Below are 23,932 nucleotides of genomic sequence, written 5' to 3' on the forward strand. Positions count from 1 at the left end.
CTGCCGGCACGCCGTGGCGAGCAGGGCTTTCTTCTGTGCTCGCCTGCTCTGTGCAGGAGGAATCGGCTGTGGGCTGTTCTTCAGATAGCACATCTGGGAAGCGGGCAGTCCTCTAAGCCAGTGCCCAGGCAGAGCCTTTCTCTCGGCGTCCAGGAGGGATTAAAATGACAGCATCTGTAATACAAGGAAGTAATGAACACGCCATCTTTCTCCCTCTCCAGAAGATGCTTATCTGTCAGTCCGGGCCACCAAGGAATAGAGAAAAGCAATTTAAACTTCAGAGCTGAAACCGCAGAGGATGCTGCAGGGAGAGGTGTCCAGGCGACAGCATCCTGCAGGGATCTGCCGTGGCCCCAGAGCTGACGGGCAGATTGATGTTTCGCTCTCCTGGCCAAGCCGGAAAAAGGCGTACGGAGCCCAGCTCGATGGCCCCACACCTGCGTGGCAGGGGGACACCTGCACGGGGGGACCATGCTGCAGGCTCTTGTCCCCACCTGACCCTCCTCCCCAAATAACAGGGGAAACGGCTGGGCTCATCAGCATGGCGAGCCTGGATGAGCCCCAGGGTGCCTGGGGCAGGGTGGTGGGAGCAGGTCCTCAGGGCCAACCCGGGATGCAGGACATCACCTTGCGTAGACGAGAAGCTCCAGAGCCAATTGTCGGCACTGGGGGCTGGCGGCAGCCCAGGGGCTCCGTTATTTTTGTAAATGTTAATTCCCAACCAGCGCATCGTCCCGGCAGAATATTTTAGCACCTTTAATGCAATTTTGTACTCTCTCTGAAATATCATTTTAATACAACCCAGTCACACCGTATACCTGCTCCCTAATAAACCTCTGCGACTTTAATGAACTAAATAGCAAATTACTTTTTTATTCAAGAATGAAATTTCATCATATTCATAATTCATATTTTATTTCAGACATCTGCTGCTGATTACATTACATTTAACTAAAATTAGATGATGCTCAGAATGTAATTAAGCCCCTGCCAAATTCTCTGGCCCACCAATACCAGCCTCGCTCAGCGGGGGCCGCTTGGAACCTAATATGTAATTAGGAGCTATTTTCTAGCTGTTTTTAAAGTCTGAAAATTAGCTGCCTTTATTAATCACACAGACAAATATAAAGCAGAGCCAACGCTTGCTGAAATTTCTAAAAAGGATTTTTTTTTAATTATACACCACATAGCGCTGAGACTCATTTTGAATGTTGATTTGTTGTGCAGTGACATTTTGACAACTAGTTCTCAATTTGTCTGTCGTAGTTAGGCAACAACAAAGCAGACGGTAATACTTAACTTTCAAAACCTTCAGCGTGCCGGGAGGGGAGAGGGAAGGGAGAGACGGGGGGGGGGGAACGGGCTCCTCTCACTGGGGTGCAGCTGGGCACCCCGCATGCTCAATGCCGAGTCCCAGCCAGACCGCGGGGAGGAGGGAGCCCCGAAATCCCTGGCAGTGGGGCAACAGAGGGCATGGGGAGCCCTTCTGCAGCAGCAGAGGCAAGAGCTGCAGACTGCCCTTGAAATGGCACCTGGGGCGTCCCAGCTCACGCAGAAGGCCCTGGTCCTCCTGGGGGCACAGAGTAGCACCCAGATGTCACCCCCAGCTGCAGGGGGGACCCCCAGATGCCCTGAGCCCTTCAGGCTCCCTGCATAGAGCCAAGCACACAGCACAGTGCTGAGCCCTGCCCATCGTGCAGGGCGATCCCCAGGCCCTGCTCACCCCCCGGCCCCGGGAGGGACCCCGGGAACAGCGGGGAGCCCTGACAGTCCTGAGCAGCCCCCCGCCCGCCCCCATGGCTGCACGCTGACATTTCCTCTCTCTCACTGACCCTTTTTCTGTTCTCTCTGTTATCTCAAATAATGTCACTGCCTCTTCAGCATCTATTCACCGGAGCAGAAAGAAGCCACCGCTGACATGGATTTAAAGAAAAAAAAAAACCATCTGTGCCTGGCAGGGGATGGGCAGCACCCACCAGGCCCCCACAGGCAGCAAGCGGCAAGGTCTCAAGTTGGGCAGGGTGGGGGGTGACACCCACTGGGTGGGGAACAGGAGCCCCCCACGGTGGTGAGAGACACCCCAGTGCTGCCTGCTCACTGGGGATGCCGCCGTGGCGATGGTCCCCGTGCGCTGGCATCGAAGCGAAGGAAAACGAAGATTTCAAAAGGGTTTGTTATACGAAGTGTTTTCGTTTTTGCCATCAAGAAACACCGGTGTCCGGAACTATTGCCGGGTCCCGCAGCAGCGGAAAGCCGCCTGCCTCCCTCGGTGCTGCCAGCCAGGCCGCCCGCAGCCCCACGCTCGCCCACGCCAGCCTGGCTGGCCGATGCTCCCTGGTACATCAACGCATCTTCTTTTTTTTGCAAAAGGATGGAGCGCAGCTTCCACTCCCCGCTCCCGCGCTGGCTATTAGAGGCAAACCCAGGATCGTTAGTCTTTCTGCAAAGCTCATAATGTGAAAAATGAAGCTCAAGAAAAATTAGCCAAATTACCAGGCTAATCCTTCAGCAGCAATCGCTGCTCCGCTGCACATCCGTAAAACGAGACCGGAGAGAGCAGACGGGGCAGCACAGACGGGAAAACACTTGTGCGTGTGTGGTGTGGCTGGGGGAAGAGGTGGGGATGAGTCTGTGGGGAGAACACACTCACTGGGCTTAATTTGTGCTTCAGTCCTGCTCCCAAAGCAGCAAATTGCAGGGAGAGACAGGGCTGTGCCTCCTCCTGCACCCACTGTGCCCCTGCAGGGCAGGAGAGTCCCGGGGGAAGCTGCTGCTCCTGCCACCCACAGCTGCCCAAGGTGCAGGGATGGGGTCCCCTGTGACCCACCCATCCCTGCTGCAAAGCAGGCAGGCGAAGCTCAAGGAATCGCAGGAGGTGGTTGCAAGTTGGTGCAACTGAAGAGGTGATCCTGTGCAAAAGTTGGGGTCAGGTACGTGCCAAACGCCCGCCCGGGTTATCACGGTGCTTGTAGTGAGGCCCCTGCAAAGGCTTTGATGGAGGCGGGGAAGGAGAATACAGAAAGGAGGGAGGGGACGCTCCCCAGCTCGCAGATGGATGCGAAATCCGTGCTTACTTCTAACAAATTGGGACTGCCTCCAGCTGCTGACTTGGGCAGTTCTAGTCCCTGCAGCACAGGGAAAGCTGAGCCAGGCTCTGACAAAGCCCCTGCCTGCACCACCCTGGGCCTGGGGCTGCGCAGAGCGGGCCGTTCCTGCCAGAGAGTCTCACAGACCCCTGCCCACGGCCGCCCTCTGCCCACCCGCATCTGGACAGGGCAGCTGCCACCACAAACCCTTACTCAGGCTGGGAACATCACCCACCTCCGCTCCAGCAGGCAGCACAGCGGGACGAGCAGACGCTGGATAAAACCTCCAGAGGCAGCCGGAGCCTTCCCTGGAAGGGGGGCTTGCAGCCCCCGATCGTGCCACGATGCTGCACCCCACCATGCCTCAGATCACTCACATGCCTCAGGTGCTGGGCTCAGCCACCGTCTTCCTCTGTGTCACTTCTGCGCCTCCATCACACCCACAAAGCAGAGGCCGGCGAGACAAGGGTGCAAGTTTGCAGGCAAAAGCGGTCCAGGTTGCAGGATGCCGCGGTGTGTTCCGGGTAGAGCCGAGGCCTCCCGCTACTGCCCTGCCACGGCTAGGAGGTGAAAACCAAAGCAGGGACAGCTCAGCCAGCTCCGCTGTGCAGCGCGGGGCACAGGCAGCTCAGCGGGATGGTAACAGGAGGCCCCCACACCACCCTGAGCTGGTCAGTTGGTCCACTTAAATCTCCAGTTTTAATTATGATTTAAATGAGCAAATCAAAATTTTTATTCCACTCTTCCCCTCCGTACTCCTCCAGCGCTCCTACTGTGACTGCAAGGCCGTCTTCCGAGGGAAGCAGCTAATGAGGATCAGCCCCAGACATGTCGTTTTGAAGCGAAGTTTCTTTGCGCTAAATTTGGCATTTCTTTGTGCTAACCAGGAGAAACTACAGACACATTTAAGTGGTTATAGAGTCAACACGCTTCCAGATACTCACATTGATTACACTGTATTAGAAAATGGTAAATTATTTATCAGGCTTTCTGACTTGTGATTAGTGTAAAGCTGTTCTTGGATGCAAATTGGAATTGTAATTAGACATGTAGAAACTCAGCATCTGAAACCTGTTTTTATTGAAGCAGTGGAAGGTACATTTTTCCTTTTGTATCCGGCATAATTATCAAAGAACACTTTGCACATAAAAAACCCATCAATTTATTAAAACCAGAGACAGTTTTACATCTGAACAACGAACTAAAGCTGGTCATCACAGTGTCTGGATTTTAGAGCTAGTACATCTCAACTTCTCAGACTCGATTTTTTTTTTATTCCGCACTGGAAGAGGAAGGCAAGCTACCCCACCGCTGCCAATTTATTACTCAGCTTTGAATGCAGCAATTCTTGAACAGAGCTACACTTTTAAAAACTCCCAGACAAACAAAACACTGATAAAAATCTCTTTGGCAGGTAGAAGAGACCACAGCCACTAAGAGTCAGCTTATTAGTTCAAGATACTCAGGCTTCAGACACTTACCTGCCCATTCCCTTCAGTTCTGTGGTAGCACTCATTAAAATTTCAAAAGTAAAAACTGCATTTACATTTGTGTAATAAGTTTAAATGCATTTAGGTTTTATAGTTTGCCAGTTGTAAGTTCTGGTCAGCTTTTGAGGAGGTGGTTTGGGGGTGGTTTGTTTCTTTTTTGCTGTTCTGCTCCTCCCCCCCCTTAAACCCAATTACTTCCAACTAAACCGAGCCGGTGTGTGCTGTCACCGACCGCCCTCCACCCCACCCCAGCCTCCCCCCGCCCTGGCAGTGGCGTGTTTTACACACCCAACCACAGGCAGGGTCAAGGACATGCTCGTTTAAGGCTGAAGCATGAGACATCCCAGAACAGCTACTGCAAGAGGAAATGTTAAGACATTCCTTGCCTTCAGCCACCCTCCTTGCAGGTAACAGTTGCTGTTTGAACCACAGCCTGGCTACGGGACACTGCTTATCAGCCCAGGCAGAGATTATGGGAAAGAGTGAACACAGTGATAATATCATTAAAAATGTGCTGTTTCTTTAATTTTAATTACCTGATACTAATTGAGTTGGATAAGAGCCGTATTTAAAGGTTTCCACTCCACTGTGAATTGCAGTCCAGCAGAAACAGAGACCTGAGCGTCAAGCTCTGAACTGCCAAGATGCTTTTCACCCAAAAACGTCAAAGCGCTCTGCACATCCACCTTGCCAGCCTCGCTGCCCGCCCTCGCAGGGCACCAGGGGAGAAGGGAAGATACACCACATGCATCTGAAGCAGCAGAACCAAGCAAAGCGTCATTATCCATGCTGGAATCCAGCCAAGACCCTCTCCTCCTGCCCCTTGGGATTAGCACAGCAGTTGAGTAAGTAAATTCAAAATAGGATTTTGAGAGCCTGGGTCAAACTCACACCTAGCCCATGTGCAAGCAGTTACTCCCAGGTCCTCATTGTAGCCCCCACTCCCAATGATACCAGGCCCAAAATTGGCTCCGCACCCATGTCGAGAGACCCACAGCCACACAGGAGAGCACGAGAGAAGTTTCCAGGCATCAGGGTGCACAGAGCTTTCGCTCCGAGGACACGGTGCCAAGAGCTGTCTTGCCTGAGGCAGAAGCTTAACTCTCAGAGAGCGCGTGCAACACTTCGGCGTTTAAAGACGAGGAGGAATGCAGGGTCACTCCAGGGGCCCCAATATTGGTCTCCCAGCATTCAAATCCACAGGCACATAAGTCTCGCTTGGCTGCTTCCACGGCCAGTGGGGAGGTGTCTGCCAAGAGCAAGGCAAGAGCAGCCAGTTAGTCAGCTAGGCCACTGCAAGGAGACTGAAACAGGCCACTGTATGTTTAAACACGTGCCCCCTGGAGCAGGGCCAATGCCCTGAAGATCTGACACACATAAATGAACGCACTGATTCACCCCTATACGAAACACTGCAAACCATGCTGCCAGGCAGCTCTGCTAGACACCATCCCACACTCATGACGTGGCTTCACATCCCACCACAGCCATACGAGAGCTACCATCACATCCCTCTGCTTCCAAACCTGACCCCACTGGTAGGGCCATGTGGAACAGGGGAAGGTTGCCCAGGGCAAGCAGAGGGTTACTGACCTGGTCTCAGTAGGGTGATGCCACAGCCACCCCCGCCAGCCCCGGTCAGCTTGCTATGCAGGCCGTGGGATGCTGTCACCCGGCACAGTCTGTCCAGGGAGGGATGGCCGACTCCGATCACATTTAAGTGGTGTTGGTTTATATCAAAGAGTTCCTAAAAGCAACCACACACACAAGATGAGCATGCATGGAGATAGAGGCTCTCCACAACCACGGCTCCCTCCCTAGCAAGGTGCAGGGGAGCTGCCCTGCCTTCCCAGCCACCCTTATGGAACCATCTCATTTCTGCAGGGAGCTTGGCCACCAGCATGTCCCGGGGCCTGGAAGCACAGGGCAGTAAGGTCAAGGCCAGGGTCTGAGCTCTGCACTGCTCATCTGTCCCTGTCCCCCTCATGATTTGTGCTGCTGCTGCCCACCACAGTGACAGTGGTACAACAGCTTCTGGACCTCCTTGCTCAGGGAGGACAGAGAAAATCCTGGTCATCACAAGCTGCCAGCAGGCATTTATTTCAGGTGCTAAATCAGAGCTCCCTGCCTCCCGACTGCTTCACCTTTCCCCTGACACACTAGTGTTGAGCAGGAGACTATGCAAGCCCCCTTGCCGGCCGTGGGAAGGGCACTAAGCCAGCATCTCTCATTCCTGGCTGTCACCCTGCCCTGCAATCCATCCAGCGTAACTAAATCCAGGGGACTTCTGACACAGCCAAGTCCAAAACGGTATTGCTGGAAGGCGATATGGAGTTACCTCCCCTTGCTTGCATTGTGCAGCACTTTTCCCTCCTTGCAGGCAGGGCCTGGGCTGCGAGCCAAGGGGCCTCTCACCAGCACCATGCTGGGAATCTGGCACCCAGCTCAAGTGGGGTCGAGAGGGTTCTCCCTTCGGGGGAGAACAGTGCAAGCCACTCTCCAAGCAAGGCCACCCTCTAAGCAGAGCTGCCCAGCTCTGGTGAGCTGCGAGTGCATCTCTGCCATGCTGTCCCAGCCAGCCACAAACCCTTATGGCTCCTGGAGAAAGCTGCCACAGCAGCAAAGTCCAAACAGCCCAAGAGATGGACAACACACAGAGGTGGGAATTACAGCTTCTATCCTCCCAGTACTAGAGGTGAGGAATTAAGGAACAGAGGGAAGGGCTTGGCCCGCACTCTGAGCAAGCCTGGAGGAGGGCCAGGAACAGACACCAGGCCCTCAAACACTGCAGCACCCTCCCAGCTCATCAGCACCATCAGTGGAGGAAGCTTGTTCTCAACAACACTGGTCTGACACCCTGACTCCATCACCTCCCTGGCACGTGGCAGCTGTTCCCCTCGCTGTCCCAGAGGGTGTCACAAGCAGGGAGCCAGCTGAGATAGAACCTGTCCCAGACAGTCTCCCTAACAGGAGCCCTGTGCTCCCCACTCCAGCCAGTGCCACCCCACGCTTCTCTGCCTGCAGCTCACAGTGAGGTGGGAGGGACACTGTGCACAGGGAGCAGCGGGAGCCATGCTGCAGTGTGACAGGTGTCAGTCACCTCGCCCTCCCTCAGCTCCACATGGGTCTCCTGCCAACACTACACCGGAGGGGACGATGCAGAAATAATCCCTCTCCCCGCCTCCAGAGTGCTTCTGTACCACATTTAAACAAATATGAGGAGATGAATTAGCCAGTCGCATGCAGAGCGCATACATCACAAGTTCTGTGCTGGGTTGGACAGACGTCCATCTAGAGGCCTCTTTATATGCCTGAGTGAGGGCTCAGCACTGCCTATGATGATCCAAGACACCTGTCATCTCCTGATCCAAAATCTGCCAGGAATCGGATGACAGCTTATGACACAGTAGACTAGTTCGATGGTTCAAATGCAATGCTGTCCAGAACCACACATTTCAGAAACAGCCAAACATATATATATATGCTGCATATAATCAACCGTGCCTCTGAGGGCAATTCAAGCACAAGATGAAACAACAGATTCAAGACAGAAACCTGCTCACTGCAGCGCTGCTTCCTGAGCATTGTATACAAGCCTGCTTTAGCATCTTTCATGTGAGGATCTCAAAGCACACTTCAAATTAGCCCTCCTCCCTGAGATCTCCTCTGAGCAATAATGCATTAAGGTGGAGAGGAGTTGTCTGAAGTTGCACTGCAAACAGACTCCAGATCTCCCCCAGCTGATGCCAGCTCAGCCCTCATCAGGGTCAGTCCACCCTGATGCGTACAGAAATGCACCACCCTCTTGGTGCAAAGGGAGCAGAAGGACTTTGCTATGAATCCCACTGGACGTCCCTGTGCTTGCCCCAGTGCTAGCAGCAGCTCCCCCACATGCAGCAAGGTGCAACACTTAACAGAGCGGCCCTACACCGCTGCCACAGGTTGAGCTGGGACAGCAGCTCTCTATCCCACCCCAGAGCTCCCTCCTGCACCTCCAGAGCACGCTCACGGCTGCAGAGGGAACAACCTACCAGCAAGAGCAAGGACAAGCAGAGGTCCTCCTGTGAGGACCTCGGGGAGGGATCCAGATGCCAACAAGGAACCGTACCGCTGGTACCAAATGGTTCTTGACCATCCAAGTCACTTGGCACCCAGGACCAGGCCAGGTTTGCCTCAGCTGGGACGCTGCCATACATCCTTACCCCACGGTTATATGAATCAGTATTACAGTGCTCTCAGCACTGCAAAAAACTTCTTCCACTTGGAAGCATGTTTCCCCCCACCACAGCAGCCTCTTCTACTTTGAACAAAGCCAAGACAAACACAGATCTTTGTATGCACCTCATGCATCAATGTCAGGTCAGCTCTGGGCACAGCTCTGTTTGTTATTCTCTGGAGCCAGGATGAGCACAGAGCAATGGGAGCTGGCTCATAACCAGTCCATTGCAAACCAGTGGCTGCTGGGCTCTCTGCTCTTCACTCCAGCCTTGGCAATGACAAAGCAGTTGCTTCACAGGCAGTGACTGCCAGAACGAGCGTGGCTGGCCCACAGCGCAGAGACGCAGTGCCTCAGCCTGAACTCTCTTCATGTTTCTTAGCAAAGGGAAACAAAACCTCCAGAGCCACAGGTCGACAAAGCACAAGGCCCACTCCCTCCCTCCCTGCGCACCACTGTGGAGAGACACCAGCAGCATATTCTGTCCTTGGCTCCAGGAAGGGCATTAAAAGCAGCGCACAGACCATGGCTTCACTCAGATCTGAACATTTCCTGTTATCAAATTTTTTCTTAGACCTAATGTTCTTTAAATGACATTTTGATGTTCAACAGTAACAGTGTCTAAAAATACTGGCGAACAAGCCCCTTACCTCGAGCACAGGGTAATACTCTAGTGATGGATTTGCAGGCATCGCTTCCAGAACACTTTGGCACTCCTGAGAAATTGCATCGATGGAGTCCAGCACCGGGTTCATTATAGCAGGGAACTGAGAAGGGGGGGAGGCCAGATGTGAGAAGACTGCTCGCTAGTCCTTTAATACCACTGTGATAAAACTGATCCCAGTCTCTTGGAGCTGAAGGACTCCTCACCCCACTCAGGCCTACTCATTCATGGAAACCCCCCCTGCAGAGCAGGGCAATGGTAAGTTGCTCCCACCTGCAGAAACTGGAGGAAGACGGGGAAATGGGCGAGAGGAAGGGACTGGTGATTTTTGTGGCAAGCCCTGTCAAGAGAGGGGGGAGGCAAGCTGAACTCCCATTCCCAGGGCAGCTGGGTTTTAGCTAGCAGCAGGTAGGAAAGCAGCAACCACAGGAGGGATCTCCTAGGAGATCCCCATGAGACCTTCAGTCCCATGTGAGGAGATCTAAGCTTGTGACGGTTATCGCCCCCACCCTGCCCCAGCACAGATGTCCATCCCCGCAACCACATGGGTGCTGCACCTTCAGGATCTTCTCTTTGACACCAGCCACCAGGACCTTGGTGCTTCGAGGGACTTTTGTGTTGGTCAGCAAAATCCTCAGTGTTGGTACCCTGGAAGCAACAGGAGACATCTCCTTACCTCTCTCCTTCACAGTCCCCCCAGCAGCCCCCAAGGCCCAGACAGCTACAGTTTCTTCTGCCTCAAAAGGCCTATTTGAACAAGACACCCAAGATACAGAGTCCCATTAGTTTTAAAAAAGTTAATCAGGTGCTTGAGTGCTTGCTGGGTTTAGGCTTTTTCCTCTTAAATGCAAGGAACAACTGTACTAGTGCTATAACATATTTACTGAAATCCATGTTTTTCAAGCAAATTTTTTCCTTTGAAATACTATCTGTGAGACTAGCCAGCAGTAGCCATTAGCTGCTAATAGAGCAATTTCATGCACTGTGAAAGATTTTAATGGAGTCAGATTATACTTCATTGGCAGGAGGCAGAGGGAACATGCAGGACCTGGATTTGTCTCTGCAGCTTGGTTTTCACAGGTAAATAAAAAGTTCCCCCTCCCCGCAACGTCATTTGCTGCCAGGAACAGATCCGTTCCAGCTGCCCATAATGCCATGAAATTAATATTGATCCTTTGTGCTGTGTTCATCTAATGTCAGATAATGACCAACCATTTCATTGTTCCCCCGTCCACCCCAAACCAAGACACCACTCAAGCTACCCACACCCACAGCAAAACCTGGCTACAAAGCCCTTCCGCCACAGTTAGCGATCTCCCATCAATCTCATACCCTACGAGATCTACCCGGTGCCTCTTTGACATATTCCACCCACTGTATATAAGTGTTATTTTTAAACTTGACTATTACCTCTTTAATGGTGTGATTTTTCCTGATTGGTATCTCAGGGCTCCACCTAAAGTAAAATACATGCATTGTCTCAGTACATAGTGAGCTGAGAGATAGCACAGTGTCGTAAGAGACAGAAGGTCTTTCATCTTTAGAACTTCACCCAGAGCATATGACAGTAATTGCAAGAAACACCAGCTAAATGAACCATGTTCTCAGACAGCATGAATCTGCCTAACCCTGCTGACTTAATGAGAGGGTCTGGCCGGACATAATTAACCCAATGCCTTTCCCTTTGCTCTCCTCCACTTCAGGATCACATTAAATATTTTTTAAAAGGCAAAGAGTTTGGCCAGCACTCAATCTTTACTAAAAAAAAAAAAAAAGAATCAAGCAGCGATTCCCTGGGGCAAAGGCAAGCATGCAGGTTTCAAACTGGACCAAACGTGCATACTCTTCTCAGCAGCCGTCCTTTGGCATGGAATTTCATTGTCCAGAAGGAATGTCTCACTTGGCTCCTACTTTTACAGGGGCATTGCGATTAGGTCTCATTAGAAAGATTATTAGAAGTCTCCAAGGATGCTTCCAAAACTCTTGGAAGTCTCCACTAATTGAAACTAAATGACAGCTGTCCAACTGCATTTTCTACTGCATTATCCTTGGGACAGGATTAGGTTTCTTTGTTCACGCCAGAATGTTTAAGTTTCAGTTATTTGCAGCAGGGTCTCTGCCCCACAGCACTTGCCTGGGGGACACAGGTCTCTGGTGTTACTGCAGCCAGTCCCCAGCAGCCCAGTTGGCTCTGGTCCCAGCTTACAGATGGAGCAAACGAAGACAAGGAAAGACTCCCTCTACTTGGGTCAAAGCAGGGACCTGAATTTGGGAGTTTCTGGTCCCTTTGCTGCACCTCAGTGCAGTGAGGAACCCTGCTCATCCAGTGTCTCTGCAGCAACCCAACCAAGCCTTATTGTTTGGAGAAATGCAACTTGTGGCATCTGCTCACCACCTTCCCACAGCTGATGCATGCTCTGCAGCGGAGAATGGAAACATGTCTCCTGCTCTGCCACACCATCAGCCTCTCCTCAGCACCTGTACTTAGTGCCGGGGCACAGCAAATACACACGTACCCCAGGTACCAACAGCATTATCCACACCCGAGGGGTTGCCATGGATTACCCGCTCCCCTTGGAACGCCCAGCTGTTAATCAAAGTCAACTCTTCTTCTGTCCACCTGAAAGGCAAGAAAATTACTCCAACACACAACCAAAACGAGCACATGCAGAGTGACAGAGAGAAGCACCAGAGGCAGCAAGAACCATCGAGGCACTCAGTTGTTATGGGAAGCCCCAGCACCACAAATTCCCTCCGTCCACTGCACTCTTCCAGCAGACAGTGGGCATCCCTGTTCACAGCACCTAACTGGCACTCAGCGCTTTTCTGCATGGCAGCATGTAGAACACATCCAGCCCCACGAGGGGAACTGGCACTGCTCCACAGACAGAGACAGCATGAAGGGCACGACTGCTACCCTGTGCTCCTGCTGCAGGCCGTCAGCGAGGGAGGGAGCAGATTTGGGGAGAAGATCCTAGCCCTGGCCTAGTGATATCAAATTTAATGAAATATAAGTCCAGACCTACCCCCACCTCCCTGACACTGCGTGTTGCCGCACATCTTGGCTTGAGATCCTGCTCACCAACAGGCAGGATGGTGTATTTATAGACACATAAGGCATGATGTGAGGAAAGAATAGTAAAAGTTGCATTTCACACGTGCAACTTGAGCCTTTAACTGCCAGCTGCTCAGCTGTAGAAGCCTCACAAATTGGGTCAAAAGGTGTAGTTAGAACTGATTTACTATCTCCAGCAAAGACTTTGATTTTTAGGGGTTAACTCCTAACACTTCAAGCCTCACCGGGTGCTGGCACTTAGAGCACAGAAAGGAACCAAATGCAGATCCAGAAGGTGTTATGCTAAAAACACAAAAACAGGTCTTTCTCTTGTCTTAAAAGCAGTCACATAAATTGCTAAGTGCTAAATGCTGGCAAGAAGAGTTTGGTGCTGGGTCAGACTCAGCAAGGATCAAGGCCCCTGACTGAACATACTAATTAACGGGCTGTAGCAATATAAAAAGCAAACACAGAGCTGCAAGCTACAAAGCAACTGCTGGCGTCAACTTCACCACAATTCCACTACAGTGATTTCTCCCCCAGCACCTCTCAAAACCCCACTGCTCTGGGCCTGCTTCTGCAAGGCATGCACCCACACAACCACCTTCAGAATTCACCAGTCTATTTCAAACCTTCTCACTCACTCCACACTGAAGGACTACCTCAAACCCTGGCACCCCAAGGGAAGCTTGTCACCCACAGGGGGCCAGCTAGCCCTCCTGCACCCTGCTGTAATACACTTAGACTCATACTTATGCACTTCTCTGACCCTCCCCTGGCATACAGTGCTGCCTGTCCTGCATCCCAAGCCATTGCTGAAATGGCCTAATGCACAGTGGTATCAGATATCCCAGCATCAGTGATGCTCTGCAGAGATCAGAGCTGGTGTTTGGTACAGCAAGAACATGGATTCAACAGGACCCAGAACAGGTATTACATGATGGAGCAGAGGCACAAACACGGATTTTGGAAAAGCATCACACAGTCTTACATCAAATAATGAGAACGGTCACTGACCACTGCCAAAGCAAGGCAGAAATTCTGAGAGCCACCTGCTATCTGGAAGCTGCTTCCTTTAACTCCCCACTTCCCTGGGCCTCAGCTGAATGTCTTTATCCATCTCCACACACCTTTCATTTCACTTGCCAATATTTAATCTGTGAAGCATTCAGGAAAACAGCTCACACTACCACTACTCGAAATAGAAGCACAGTTTGCTGTAAACCACTTGTTTTTAATCCTCTTTGAGAGGCTGTGATTCTTCTCTACACAGGAGTCATCATATCACGCTGTTCTTTTCTTGCGACGTTAAGCAAAAACCTTCTGAAGTCTGACACCCCCATCTCTCACTTACCCCTCTGCATGCCAGCTGGAAGAAAAAAAAATTACGCTGTATTCAAGCTGAAGACATGCGAGCAGGGAATGAAGACATCCTCGCTGCCTGGTTTGGAACTGGCCTTTCATTTCTCACGCTGCATGACTACTTGGGAGATTTGCCTGAGCACAGCGTATGAACTGCTCCACTCTAGGAACGAGTTTCTGGGTCAGGCTGCAAACTCTTGTTTTTGAAGCAGAACAGTCACCCCCTCTTGCTGTCTCACTTTCAGTCCCACACAAAATCCACAGAAGCCAACCATAAAAGGTTGCACCTGGCACCAAACGAACAATAGAGGGTTCTGCTCCTCCAGCTGGGATATGCATCTTTAAACAGAGCCTCCTCAGACACACAGCAGAATAGACCAGTTTTTCAAGACTGAACTCCAAGGGAAAGCAACTCAAGGGCAGAAGGAAAGAAACTCCCTTTCACCAGCCACTGATAAATGGGAAACTCAGGCCGGAGATCAGAAGGAAATGTACCATATGCAGAAAAAAAATCCATGTGAAAATGCAGAAAAAAAACCAGAAAAGATCCTCAACTCCTTGAGGACTCAAAGCAAAACCTGGAAGATGCTCAGGGAGAGAGAGGAAATAGAGGTTAAAATTCACCACATAAAAGCGTGTGTTTTATTTGCTTGGCAAAATAAAGCTTTTTGTTTGTTCTTAGTATGTACATCTTACACTAGACAAGGGAAATGGTGCAAGTTCTAGCAAGCCTACATCCAGTTGCTTTTATCAGAAGTGAATTGTAAACATGTGACTCAGGTCAGAGCCCTGGGACAGCACGTCTCTACCGCTGGGAGCACAGGGCAGCAACAGGAGAGGATGGGAAAGGAGCTGGGCTCAGGGTGCCACTGCTGTGGCTACAGCCAGAGACCAGGAGTTGGCCAGAAAGACCAAGAGAGGTGTTGGTGCCAGAATTTGTGCAGGTGAAAGGAAAGATGGGGCACAGAGAGCAGAGCTGCCCTGGGGCCATGCACCCAAAGCAGGGTGGTTTCCCAGATGCTTACCTGGCTGTGGACTCTCCCTCCTTCAGTGGGCAGGAGATGGCTCCACACGCTGTCAGCAGGGCCGCTGCCAGGCAAACAGCATAGGCGGCACTTGAACCCAGCCCAGCTCCCGTGGGCAGCTCGGACCACACCAGTATGTCCACACTCGGAACATCTCTGAAACACAGGATGTAACACAATGACCTTGAATTCCATCTTGAGACAACATTTCCAAGGCAAAAGATGCCAATTAGTACTGATCACAGGAAAAGCTGGTTGAAAACTGGTGACATCAGCACATGCGTACGCATCCGGCACACGGGGCTTCACGAGTGCTCAGTTAGCACAGCTGAGTAGCCTTGCTAAGCCATTGTACTAAAACAAAGCCTCACTGAATTGGATCTATGATTAGCACAGCTTGTCAAGCTGCTAGCAGGGGCACTTAGTAACTAAATACTTGAGTAGCACCATAAAGAGACCCTTCAAAGATTGTAAACATGATTTTAAACATATTTCTAAATAAAGCCTAAATAGCCCAGATCCAAAACCACATAGTTACATCCCACTGGAGCAACGAGCTGATGGGGAAGATGAAGTACGTCAATATCGGTGCCCACATGCCCCTTTTCTCCACTGCATGTGTCCAGGTTGTGTCACAGACCCTAATATCAAACCCAGGAGCTTTTCGCTGGCAGGTGAGTGACATGAACTATGAACTGATGGTTTCAGAGCAGGCTGATGACAGCCCCAGTGCTACCGCCAAGCAACTCAGAGACTGCGAAGCAAACCACAATGCAGCTACACATCATAATTCTTTAACCTTTGATTCCTTTGCTATTAATGTTGAAGTTTGGTTCTGACTTGGCTTAAAATAGCAAGCGGTGCTGCATCAGACATTGCCCTGAGCACTTGTCCAGTAACTTACACTGCTATCATCAACAGTGTTGGTCGACTTTGGAAACTGGAGCAGCCCTGAGCTGCTGTTACCCCAAGTTCTCATATTTTTAGGGATATTCAGCCTACAAGAGGGCTCAGACAGCAAGTTCACAGCTCATTTCTGTAGCAGTTTTTCTAACCTAAGCCAGGATGAAACAAGCTGCTGCGGGAGGGAGGGATGTCTACCTCTGCTGCTGTTGACTGTGCAGGAAGGGTGCGATGAACTGCTCTGACTTAAGCACCTCAGAGCCAGATGCCTAAATGAGAGCAGATGATTCCCAGCCCACCAGCTTGGGGCACCCCACCCACCCAAACAGCTCAGCTCTGAAGAGCATCTCCTGAGGCACTCAGAACCTAAATCAAGTGTGATTCCTTGTAATTTTTCATTTTGCCTCAAAGATTTTCTCCTGGTTTCTTCCTGTAAAATTGTAGAAGCAATTAATGGTGAACAACAGTCAGCATGTTTATTTTAGGGCAGGAAGAGAGCCTTACCCATACTTAGCCGAAATAGCCAGGCACATATACAGAAAGGCAAGGGTAGCAAGGCTCTCAGGAGCTGAGGCTCCAGCAGCGATTCCAGCAAACTCTTTCAGTGTATCCAGCTGTTCTACGCTGGGGGGCTTAGATTCATCAAAGTCAGCTATGGAAGCAAGCAGGGGAGAATTTAAACACTTAGAAACCAGGGAATTGTTAAACTTGAAAGCAATTTTTACAAGAGCAACATCTCCTGTTATGCTAGTCAGAAACAGACTAAGCCAATTTCAGATTTCACCTGCAAACTTTCTACCTGAGATTCAGAATAAAATAGCAAAATTTCCACCAGCCACACTGAAAACCCAGTGTTTCCACACCTGCATTTTATTACAGCAACCATCTCCTTGCTTACACTTCCCAGTACACCCAATTTCACTATGTAGAACTTGGCAAGTCACAAACTCTTTATTAAAGAACACGGATATCCTGATGTGCTTCACAAGAGCCCAGGCTCCAAATAGCCAGGAGCAGGCATCAGTGTGAGAGAACATTTGGTCAGTGCTAAGAGAGGTTACTAATGCTCTAACCCAGCAGACTTTGTTCTGCTCCTGCTAAGCAAACAGTGCCCATGAGGGTCCCAGGAGTTAACGCCGGGTACTCAGGATAGAAACGGCACAAACACCAGTCCACCTGGTACAAGATACTGCAGAGATTCCAGTGAGGGCTGGCAAGAGGCAGAAAGGCAGGAGAGGAGGCCCTGCATCCCTGCCTTCCCCTAAAGCTCTCAATTCAGAGCAGCTTCAGAGAGACTGCTTTTTGGCCCCCCATCAGTAATACACCTGGACGTGGTCCCTGGCTGGCCTCCATAGGCCACCTGAGCAGCACCACTAGAACAAGCCCCTGGGAACCTGAAACAGAGGGAGGCAGCCACAGCAAGGGCCGCTCGCAGGTGCCAGGGCATCAAGCAGGTCGCAAGGGGCGCACAGAGGGAGCGCAGGTGTCTGGGCTGGGGGCGCGAAGGGACACACACTGAGCGTGGACACAGATGACAAGGCCCGGCAACACTCTGCAGGGGGAACAAACATCACCCTGAGGGGTCCCAGCGCCCAAGGCACTGGGCAGGGCCGAGCACGGGCTCACGGACAGCGGGTCTCCTCCTCCTTCCAGCGCTTGCCTGCAAACCCCCTCCGCAGGGCCTGGAGGCGAGGGGTGTCCCAGCTCCTCACCACGCCGACGCCGGGCAAGCGGACGCACACGCTGCCCTCGCTGCAGGGCCGCAGGCGGAGGAAGGTCCTCAGGTCCAGCGCCACGGCCAAGGCCACCTGTGGGCGAGAAGCGGCGTCAGGGAGGTGAGGGTAGCGCCGGGAGCCCCCGGGGACGGCGGCAGGCTCCTTACCTTGCCGTGCACCACGGCGTGCTCCCCGTGGAGGATCACCTTCCCGGGGGCGGACAGCACCAGGCTCCGCTCCCACATCTCCCCCGGCAGGACGCAGCACCTCAGAAGGCCGCCTCAGCCGGCCACCTTCAATCATGCGGACTGACAGCGCAGCTCGCCAACAAGAGCCACGCTCTGCCCCGCCCTCCTTGCCTTTCAACCAAACGCCGAGATCCTCTCGGGGGCGGGACTTCGGGAAGGCCAATCGGAAGGCAGTGGCGCGGAGTGGTGCGGTGCTGGGGTGACAGCAACCGGTGGCTACGGCGGCCGGGAGGGATGCTGCGGCAAGCGGCGGCGGCGGCGGCGGCGGCGGCGGCGGCGGCGGCGGGGCGGGGGCTGCGGCTGCGGCTGCGGGGGGCGGCGGGGCGGCGGTGGCGGAGTGAGGCGGGCAGGTGAGTGCGGGGATGATGCCGAGCGGGGTGGGGTCCAGCACCCCCCTCACGGTCTGTGCCTCCGCAGCCCCGGTGGCGGCTCCCCTGACCGCGGCCCCCGCAGCGACCGGGCCCCGAGGATCTACACGAGGACGGGAGACGCAGGTAGTGTCTGGGGGCACCGGGGGGGCGCGGGGCAGAGCCCGGCCCGACCCGACCTCTGAGCGCCTCCCCCGGTCTTTTCCCAAAGGCTTCTCCAGCACCTTCACCGGGGAGCGGCGGCCGAAGGGCGACCGGATCTTCGAGGCCCTGGGAGCCACGGACGAGCTGAGCTCGGCCATCGGGTAACCCCCCGCGCCGGACCCCCTCCCGCTGCCGGGCGGAGGGGCCGCGGAGGCCCCCAGCTGCGTCCTCCCAGGGTGGCCGCGCTCTCCGGGGAACCGGCCGCCAGCCCGGGGAGGTCTGGCCCTCCGCACGCCCAAGCCCGGCCCTCCACATGCACAAAGGCCTTTCGACACCATCCCAGCCCCGTTCTGTTGGGGTCTTCTGGGTGTCCTCCTCCGTTAAGAACTGCTGTCCCAGTCCCACCGCCCAGCGGGAGGAAAGGGGATGTGCTGTGGGCCAGACTTCTCTGGGGGTTTGCGCTGACAGTCAGCCAAGAGCGTCCAAATTCTGTGGTTTTCGTATGGAAAAAAACATACGCACAACCATGGTAATTTTTTAATTTCTACCTAAGTCTTCTTTTTAAAAATTTTTTAACCTAGGCTTGCTGGTGAATTTAGCAGTGAAAAGGGACACACGTTTGTTGAACAGCTTCACAAAGTGAGTATTAATCCTCACTCAGTGCACTCACTTTATCTGTGCTATTGAAATATATTCTTAAACTCTTTAATTTTAAACACTGCGCTCCCACTGAGCCACAGGAATTCAATCAATTTAGTATTAGATAAATACTTAAGACTCTGACCCTTAGTTACTCTCTAAGAAACACATTTCTTTAACCAAGAAAGAAACTGGTAGATCAAGTGGTTAGTTATGGGCAGACAAACAAAATATATTTCGAGGTTTATTCAGACCTGTTTCTGTACATGGTTACAGCCACAAGTCTTGTTGTCATATATAGTCTTTGAAATTGGGGCAAAGTAACCATGTGGGCACGATGGTGGGAGACAGGTCCCACCACAGCAGTCTGAGAGTTTTGCTAATTAGCTTTTCCTTGCACAGTAACGAAGAAGGAGCTAATGAGAGATTTTAAAAAGCTTTACCAGACTGCCTCTCAAGTGTCCCAGGCTGTGGAGAGATGGTCCTCTTGGAAGTGAACGTGACATCAGGCCAGTGCTGTCTGCAGCTGTTTGTCACTGCCTTTGCTTCCAGAGGTTACTGGTTCAGTGTCCTGCCAGCAAGGGGATTATGTGAGCGCTCCCTGGTCTGCTTTGTGCGAAGTCAGCCAGGGTGGTTTAATGTGCCAGTGAAAACAAGTACATGTGCTAATCTGGCTTCTCATAAAGCAATTAGGGAGCACTTATCTGATCCCCCCTGCCAGCAGGCTGGGGGATGATGAACAACAAGGGTAGGATCTTCTTTAATCAGCAGAACCAGCTGTCGCCTCCCAGAGCTTGCTGCAGTTGTACTGGAGCATCAAAGGCTCATTAATGAAAGCGCTTCTTATTTTTGTCCTGATTGCCACATCTAGGTCCAGTGTATGCTGCAGGATGTGGGCTCCAACATCGCGACGCCTCTCTCCTCAGCCAGGGAGGCTCACTTGAGTAAGCCCCACAGTACCTCTCCTGGGATAACAGTTCTTGAATCGCAGATGTCCTTCTAGGCTGGTGCTGGGGAGGCTGTTTCAGCGTGTGGTACGTAGAGCTGTCCAAGCGCTGCTCCGCAGTGCATGTCTGGGTGCTGAATGAAGACACACAAGGTCCCACAAGCTGCTACATTTGTGTGACTCAAGCAATGTAAGCTGGTCTGGGGCACTGCCCCAACACTGACACCCAACCACAGCTGCTGAATGGGGGCCAGCCCTGTTCCAGCAGGGGATTATTTCTGAATGCTTTCTTAGGACTTCCTGATCCAAGAAATATTAAAATAGAGCTCTATCTGTAGACTGAATCACTTCTGCATTTCTTTTAGTTGATTCTTTTCTCTCTGTAGGACGCACATCTTTTAGTGAGAAGCCAGTTCTGGAGCTGGAACAGTGGATTGACAGTTACTCAGATCAGCTTCCTCCACTCAGAGCTTTCATCTTGCCAGTAGGTACTGCTTATGCCTCTCACTCACTGACTGGAGAAGGCTTGCTTTGGTAGGGTAAATCTGCTCTGCTACTTGCCGTGGGAAAACAGGTTGTGAGACTTATTTGCATGGACAAACACTAGAAGAAAAACAGAGAGAAGGACCCAGTTGAGTTAAATTTCCACATCCTGTTGCCTTCAGATGTCCCTTCCCAGTATCCTAGCCATGATGTAGGGTTCAGTTGCATGTGTGTGTGAGATATGATAAGCTTTGCTGCAGTTATACAATAACGTGGATGGCTGTATCTGTTGTTAGCAGATGCTGATGCACTGTTCCATTGTTGTTTCAGTCGGGAGGTAAAAGCAGTGCTGCTCTCCATTTTTCCCGAGCTGTCTGCCGCAGAGCTGAAAGGTGGTGAGTGTTGGCTGTAGTGTAACAGAACAAAAGTGATAAAAGGTGATCAGAATGCTACAATGATGGCAAATCATTGCAGTCAGAGCAATCAACCATAGCTGTTTTGCACTCAGCTAGAGCCTGAGTCAAACTTCATGTGTTTGTATTAGTCAAATTCCAGGAGTGCAGTCAGCAAAAACCACGTTTCTCTTCCCTCCCCTGAACTGGGTCATCCGAGCTAAGAACTTCAGAAAGAACAGACAGGTTTATGCTGAGATGCCTCTACGTGTTCAGCTTGTATCCAGTTTGCTAAATGTATTTACACGTGGAAGCTGGGGCGCTGGCAGGTGTGAGATCCAGAGAAGCTTTGAGATGTTACTGCCCACACCTACCTTGTCCCACTTCTCGATTGGAGATTAAAGCTCCTCTGGTAAAGTCTGAAGGAGAAGACTCTTGTCTGTTCATTATGTAAATCACCTCCATGCAAAGTCTCTTGTGTTGGCCCAAACCTGCTCATCAGCAGTTCTAAGTTGCTGGGGGTTCTTTACTGAAGCCGTGGATGTGCGGGAAGATGTTTCTGTAGATGTGCTCTGCTGCCAGGATTGATACACTGACAAGATACACCAGAGCAGCCTGATCTTCGAAAAACTAACATCGCAGTCAGTGGTTTCTTGTCAAAAGAAAGCTAGAATGAGGGCTGTACCCCAGGCAGAAGGCAAGGAACAGCTCTGTTCCCTCAACAAAAGAAGGGTCTCTGTTTACCTGCAGAAAAGGATAATGATCCTTCAGGGTATTAATCATCTGCAAACTGCTCCTGTTGTTCAGTGATGCCCACTGACAAGTAGCATTTAGAGGAGTGGAGCTGGCATCCTCCAGAAGGTTACAAAAAACAGTTCCATTATGTAGCCACCACAGATTCTTCTCGGGGAAGTAACCAGTGCTCACACTGTGCTGTGGGGAGTTAGAATGGGGACATCCAGGTGAGGTTGGGGTGTGAAGGTTGGTGTTCCAGCAAATCACACTCATTTGTGCAGTCAGAGTTAGAAAGTTAAATACACGAAAAGTTTCCTTTTCTTGTTCTAGCGTGGTTCCTTTAGTACAAGCAGGGGAAGCGGATCCAAATGTGGCCAAATACTTAAACAGGTAAAAAAAATAAAATCCCAAACCCTTTCTCTGTACTATTAAGTGTGACTGGTGGTGTTTCCTTAGTCTTGGGATAAAACTGTGGGTTTTACCTCTCAAGAAGCTTCCCTTCTAGGTTAAGATCTTTGAGGTTTCAACAAGGATCTTGTTAAAAAGTATTCTTGCAAGGCCTGTACGTTTGCAGACACTGCTGCGGTGCTGAGGGACCAGTCACTTTCTTATTGAAGGCCATTTTAGAAATCACTTCTTGTGTGGTCGCTCTTTGCCTTCCTTTATCTGTAGTTCTTGTGCTGTGGTCAAACATGCTTTGCTGTGTGGTTGTGTATTGCTGGATACAAACGCACCTGGTGTGAGAAGTGATTTCACTGCTTTTCCCTTGTTTTCCAGACTGAGCGACTACCTCTTCGTTTTGGCACGTTACGCTGCAATGAAGGAAGGGAAGGAAGAGAAAATATATATAAAGCCTGAACCATAACTGAGAGCTGGAATGTGTGTTTCCTTGACCATGGGAAGCTAAATGCAGCAGGCTGCTTTCCCCCATCAAGGAAAGGAAAGAGAACAAGCCTGGACTGGAAATGTGAGCTGCCAAGAACTTCCAGCTTAAATAACTAGGACCTTGTTCATAAATACTGTGAGGAACACAGCTGTTCTGTTCACTGGGCCTTGTCCAAACACCCCTTGTATAACACTGCGGTGATGGCATTGGAGTCCAGGGTTGGAGCTGAGGCAGGGGACTTCAAAGAACCACAGCTGATTTCTAGAGATGTCTTAATTTCCCTGGGCAGTGGCAGGTGCTGTGGAAAGGCTTTGACAGGACTCTGAAGAATGAAGAAGAGAAAACAATCAGCTGCTCTCTGTAAGTCATAATGCTCATACAGAACAGCAACTGCATAGAGATTCAGGAACTCTGTCCGCAAGCTTTGAAATAATAAATGTGATTTACTTGTACCAAAGGGGCCCTTAACTGTCATACTTTAATAGTGAGCCCAGTGTGCTTTTCTTTTTTAAGTTGCTTTCAATCCATCAGCCCTGGCTGAAGCTGAGCTGTTTAGATTTACAGGAATGCACTAAGAACTTTTTGGATCTGGCTGCCTCTCTTTATGCATGTGAAGAATGTCTCTGTGCTGACAATCCAGTGCATTCTCTGCCAGGAACGGGGCTTATGAAGGATAGATGGATTAAAGCAGGAAGGGCGAAATCCTACAGGTCACGTGAGGCAAGGCGATTCCGTGATTTTAAGCTCTGTTTAGGTAGCTGGGGTTAAATCCACATGGAGCTGCTCCTCCCTGTGCTCAGACCCTGCTGAGTTTGGTAACAGCATCCCCCCTCTGGCTGCACGTACCGGCTGAAGGAGTAGAGCCCTTGTTCAGTTTTAGTATCTACCTACTGGGGACCACTCACATCACTAAGCCTGCAAATAAAGGGGTTGTGATGACCAGCAGGAGCCTGGCGCCTCATCAGCTGACAGCCAGGATTGGAACAGAGAGGTTAACACCTAAAGGGGTTTGTGTCTCACGCACATTACTGTCCGCATTGACCTCAGGAATGTCACTGTCACGGAGCCCTCAGCAGAGTAGACTAGAGCATGTCATAGAGCTTGGAGAGTCTGGCTGCACACATCACAATAGCAGATCACAGTACTTCAACAGAGCAGACATCATCTTCCAGCTTCCTGATAGACTGAAAACTGCCAAAAAACCATACTCTTACCAGCTGAATGAGTTAACACCTTGCTACCTATGCTGCATAGAGAATACAATTACAGTTTTAGAGTTAACTCCAAGTCACTTACAGCTTGGAAATATAATTGGGAAGAATACACGTCAGACGTGGTGGTTTAAGTCTTCCCCTCCTCGTATGGAGGGAGGAACATCACAGAAACCCGTGGGCAGTGAGGTGATTACACATGAAGGGTGCTTGTCCTGCACTAAGGGTGCTGCTTTTAGTGGTGGGAGCTTTTCAGTCGGTCACACAGCTTCCTCTGTTCAATTATTTAAGTAGAAACAAACTCAAACTTGCTTCCCGAAAGAGTGTCTGGCTTTTGTGTTAACTTTTTAATCAGAGCGGGGTC

The 23,932-nt window shown here is 51.2% G+C and overlaps 2 protein-coding genes across 3 annotated transcripts; one reads left to right on the forward strand and one right to left on the reverse strand.

Moving 5' to 3' along the window:
* Positions 1 to 4,224: 4,224 nt before the first annotated feature.
* On the reverse strand, positions 4,225 to 17,869 carry MVK (mevalonate kinase). Of its 2 annotated transcripts, XM_075110284.1 has the most exons (10): positions 17,684 to 17,869; positions 17,462 to 17,609; positions 16,306 to 16,453; positions 14,899 to 15,054; positions 11,973 to 12,076; positions 10,867 to 10,912; positions 10,014 to 10,104; positions 9,443 to 9,559; positions 6,170 to 6,323; positions 4,225 to 5,825 (listed from the first exon to the last, which is right to left on the reverse strand). In XM_075110284.1, exons 1-10 carry the CDS (start codon positions 17,759 to 17,761, stop codon positions 5,674 to 5,676), a joined length of 1,194 nt encoding a protein of 397 aa, XP_074966385.1. In that variant the 5' UTR covers positions 17,762 to 17,869; the 3' UTR covers positions 4,225 to 5,673. The 2 variants fall into 2 exon arrangements, with proteins under 2 accessions (XP_074966385.1, XP_074966386.1); XM_075110285.1 differs by lacking the exon at positions 16,306 to 16,453 and having other exon boundaries at positions 17,684 to 17,859.
* A 129-nt stretch (positions 17,870 to 17,998) lies between these two features.
* Positions 17,999 to 22,814, forward strand: MMAB (metabolism of cobalamin associated B). Its single transcript, XM_075110745.1, has 9 exons — positions 17,999 to 18,114; positions 18,182 to 18,258; positions 18,344 to 18,437; positions 18,858 to 18,915; positions 19,787 to 19,859; positions 20,248 to 20,345; positions 20,675 to 20,739; positions 21,802 to 21,861; positions 22,249 to 22,814. Exons 1-9 carry the CDS (start codon positions 17,999 to 18,001, stop codon positions 22,334 to 22,336), a joined length of 729 nt encoding a protein of 242 aa, XP_074966846.1. The 3' UTR covers positions 22,337 to 22,814.
* The last annotated feature ends 1,118 nt before the right edge of the window (positions 22,815 to 23,932 follow it).

The sequence above is a fragment of the Phalacrocorax aristotelis genome, chromosome 15 (genome assembly GCF_949628215.1).
Source record: "Phalacrocorax aristotelis chromosome 15, bGulAri2.1, whole genome shotgun sequence".
In the NCBI taxonomy this organism is placed as follows: domain Eukaryota; kingdom Metazoa; phylum Chordata; class Aves; order Suliformes; family Phalacrocoracidae; genus Phalacrocorax; species Phalacrocorax aristotelis.

Excerpts from the sequence above, each read along its gene's own strand:
- MVK (XM_075110284.1), bottom strand. The coding sequence starts at position 17,761 with ATGTGGGAGCGGAGCCTGGTGCTGTCCGCCCCCGGGAAGGTGATCCTC. Across the intron at positions 15,055-16,305 it reads GCTATTTCGGCTAAGTATGG|AGATGTTCCGAGTGTGGACA; the intron begins GTAAGGCTCTCT and ends CCTGTGTTTCAG. Across the intron at positions 6,324-9,442 it reads AGTATTACCCTGTGCTCGAG|GAACTCTTTGATATAAACCA; the intron begins GTAAGGGGCTTG and ends GGTTGCTTTTAG.
- MMAB (XM_075110745.1), top strand. The coding sequence starts at position 17,999 with ATGCTGCGGCAAGCGGCGGCGGCGGCGGCGGCGGCGGCGGCGGCGGCG. Across the intron at positions 18,259-18,343 it reads CACGAGGACGGGAGACGCAG|GCTTCTCCAGCACCTTCACC; the intron begins GTAGTGTCTGGG and ends CTTTTCCCAAAG. Across the intron at positions 19,860-20,247 it reads AGCCAGGGAGGCTCACTTGA|GACGCACATCTTTTAGTGAG; the intron begins GTAAGCCCCACA and ends TTCTCTCTGTAG.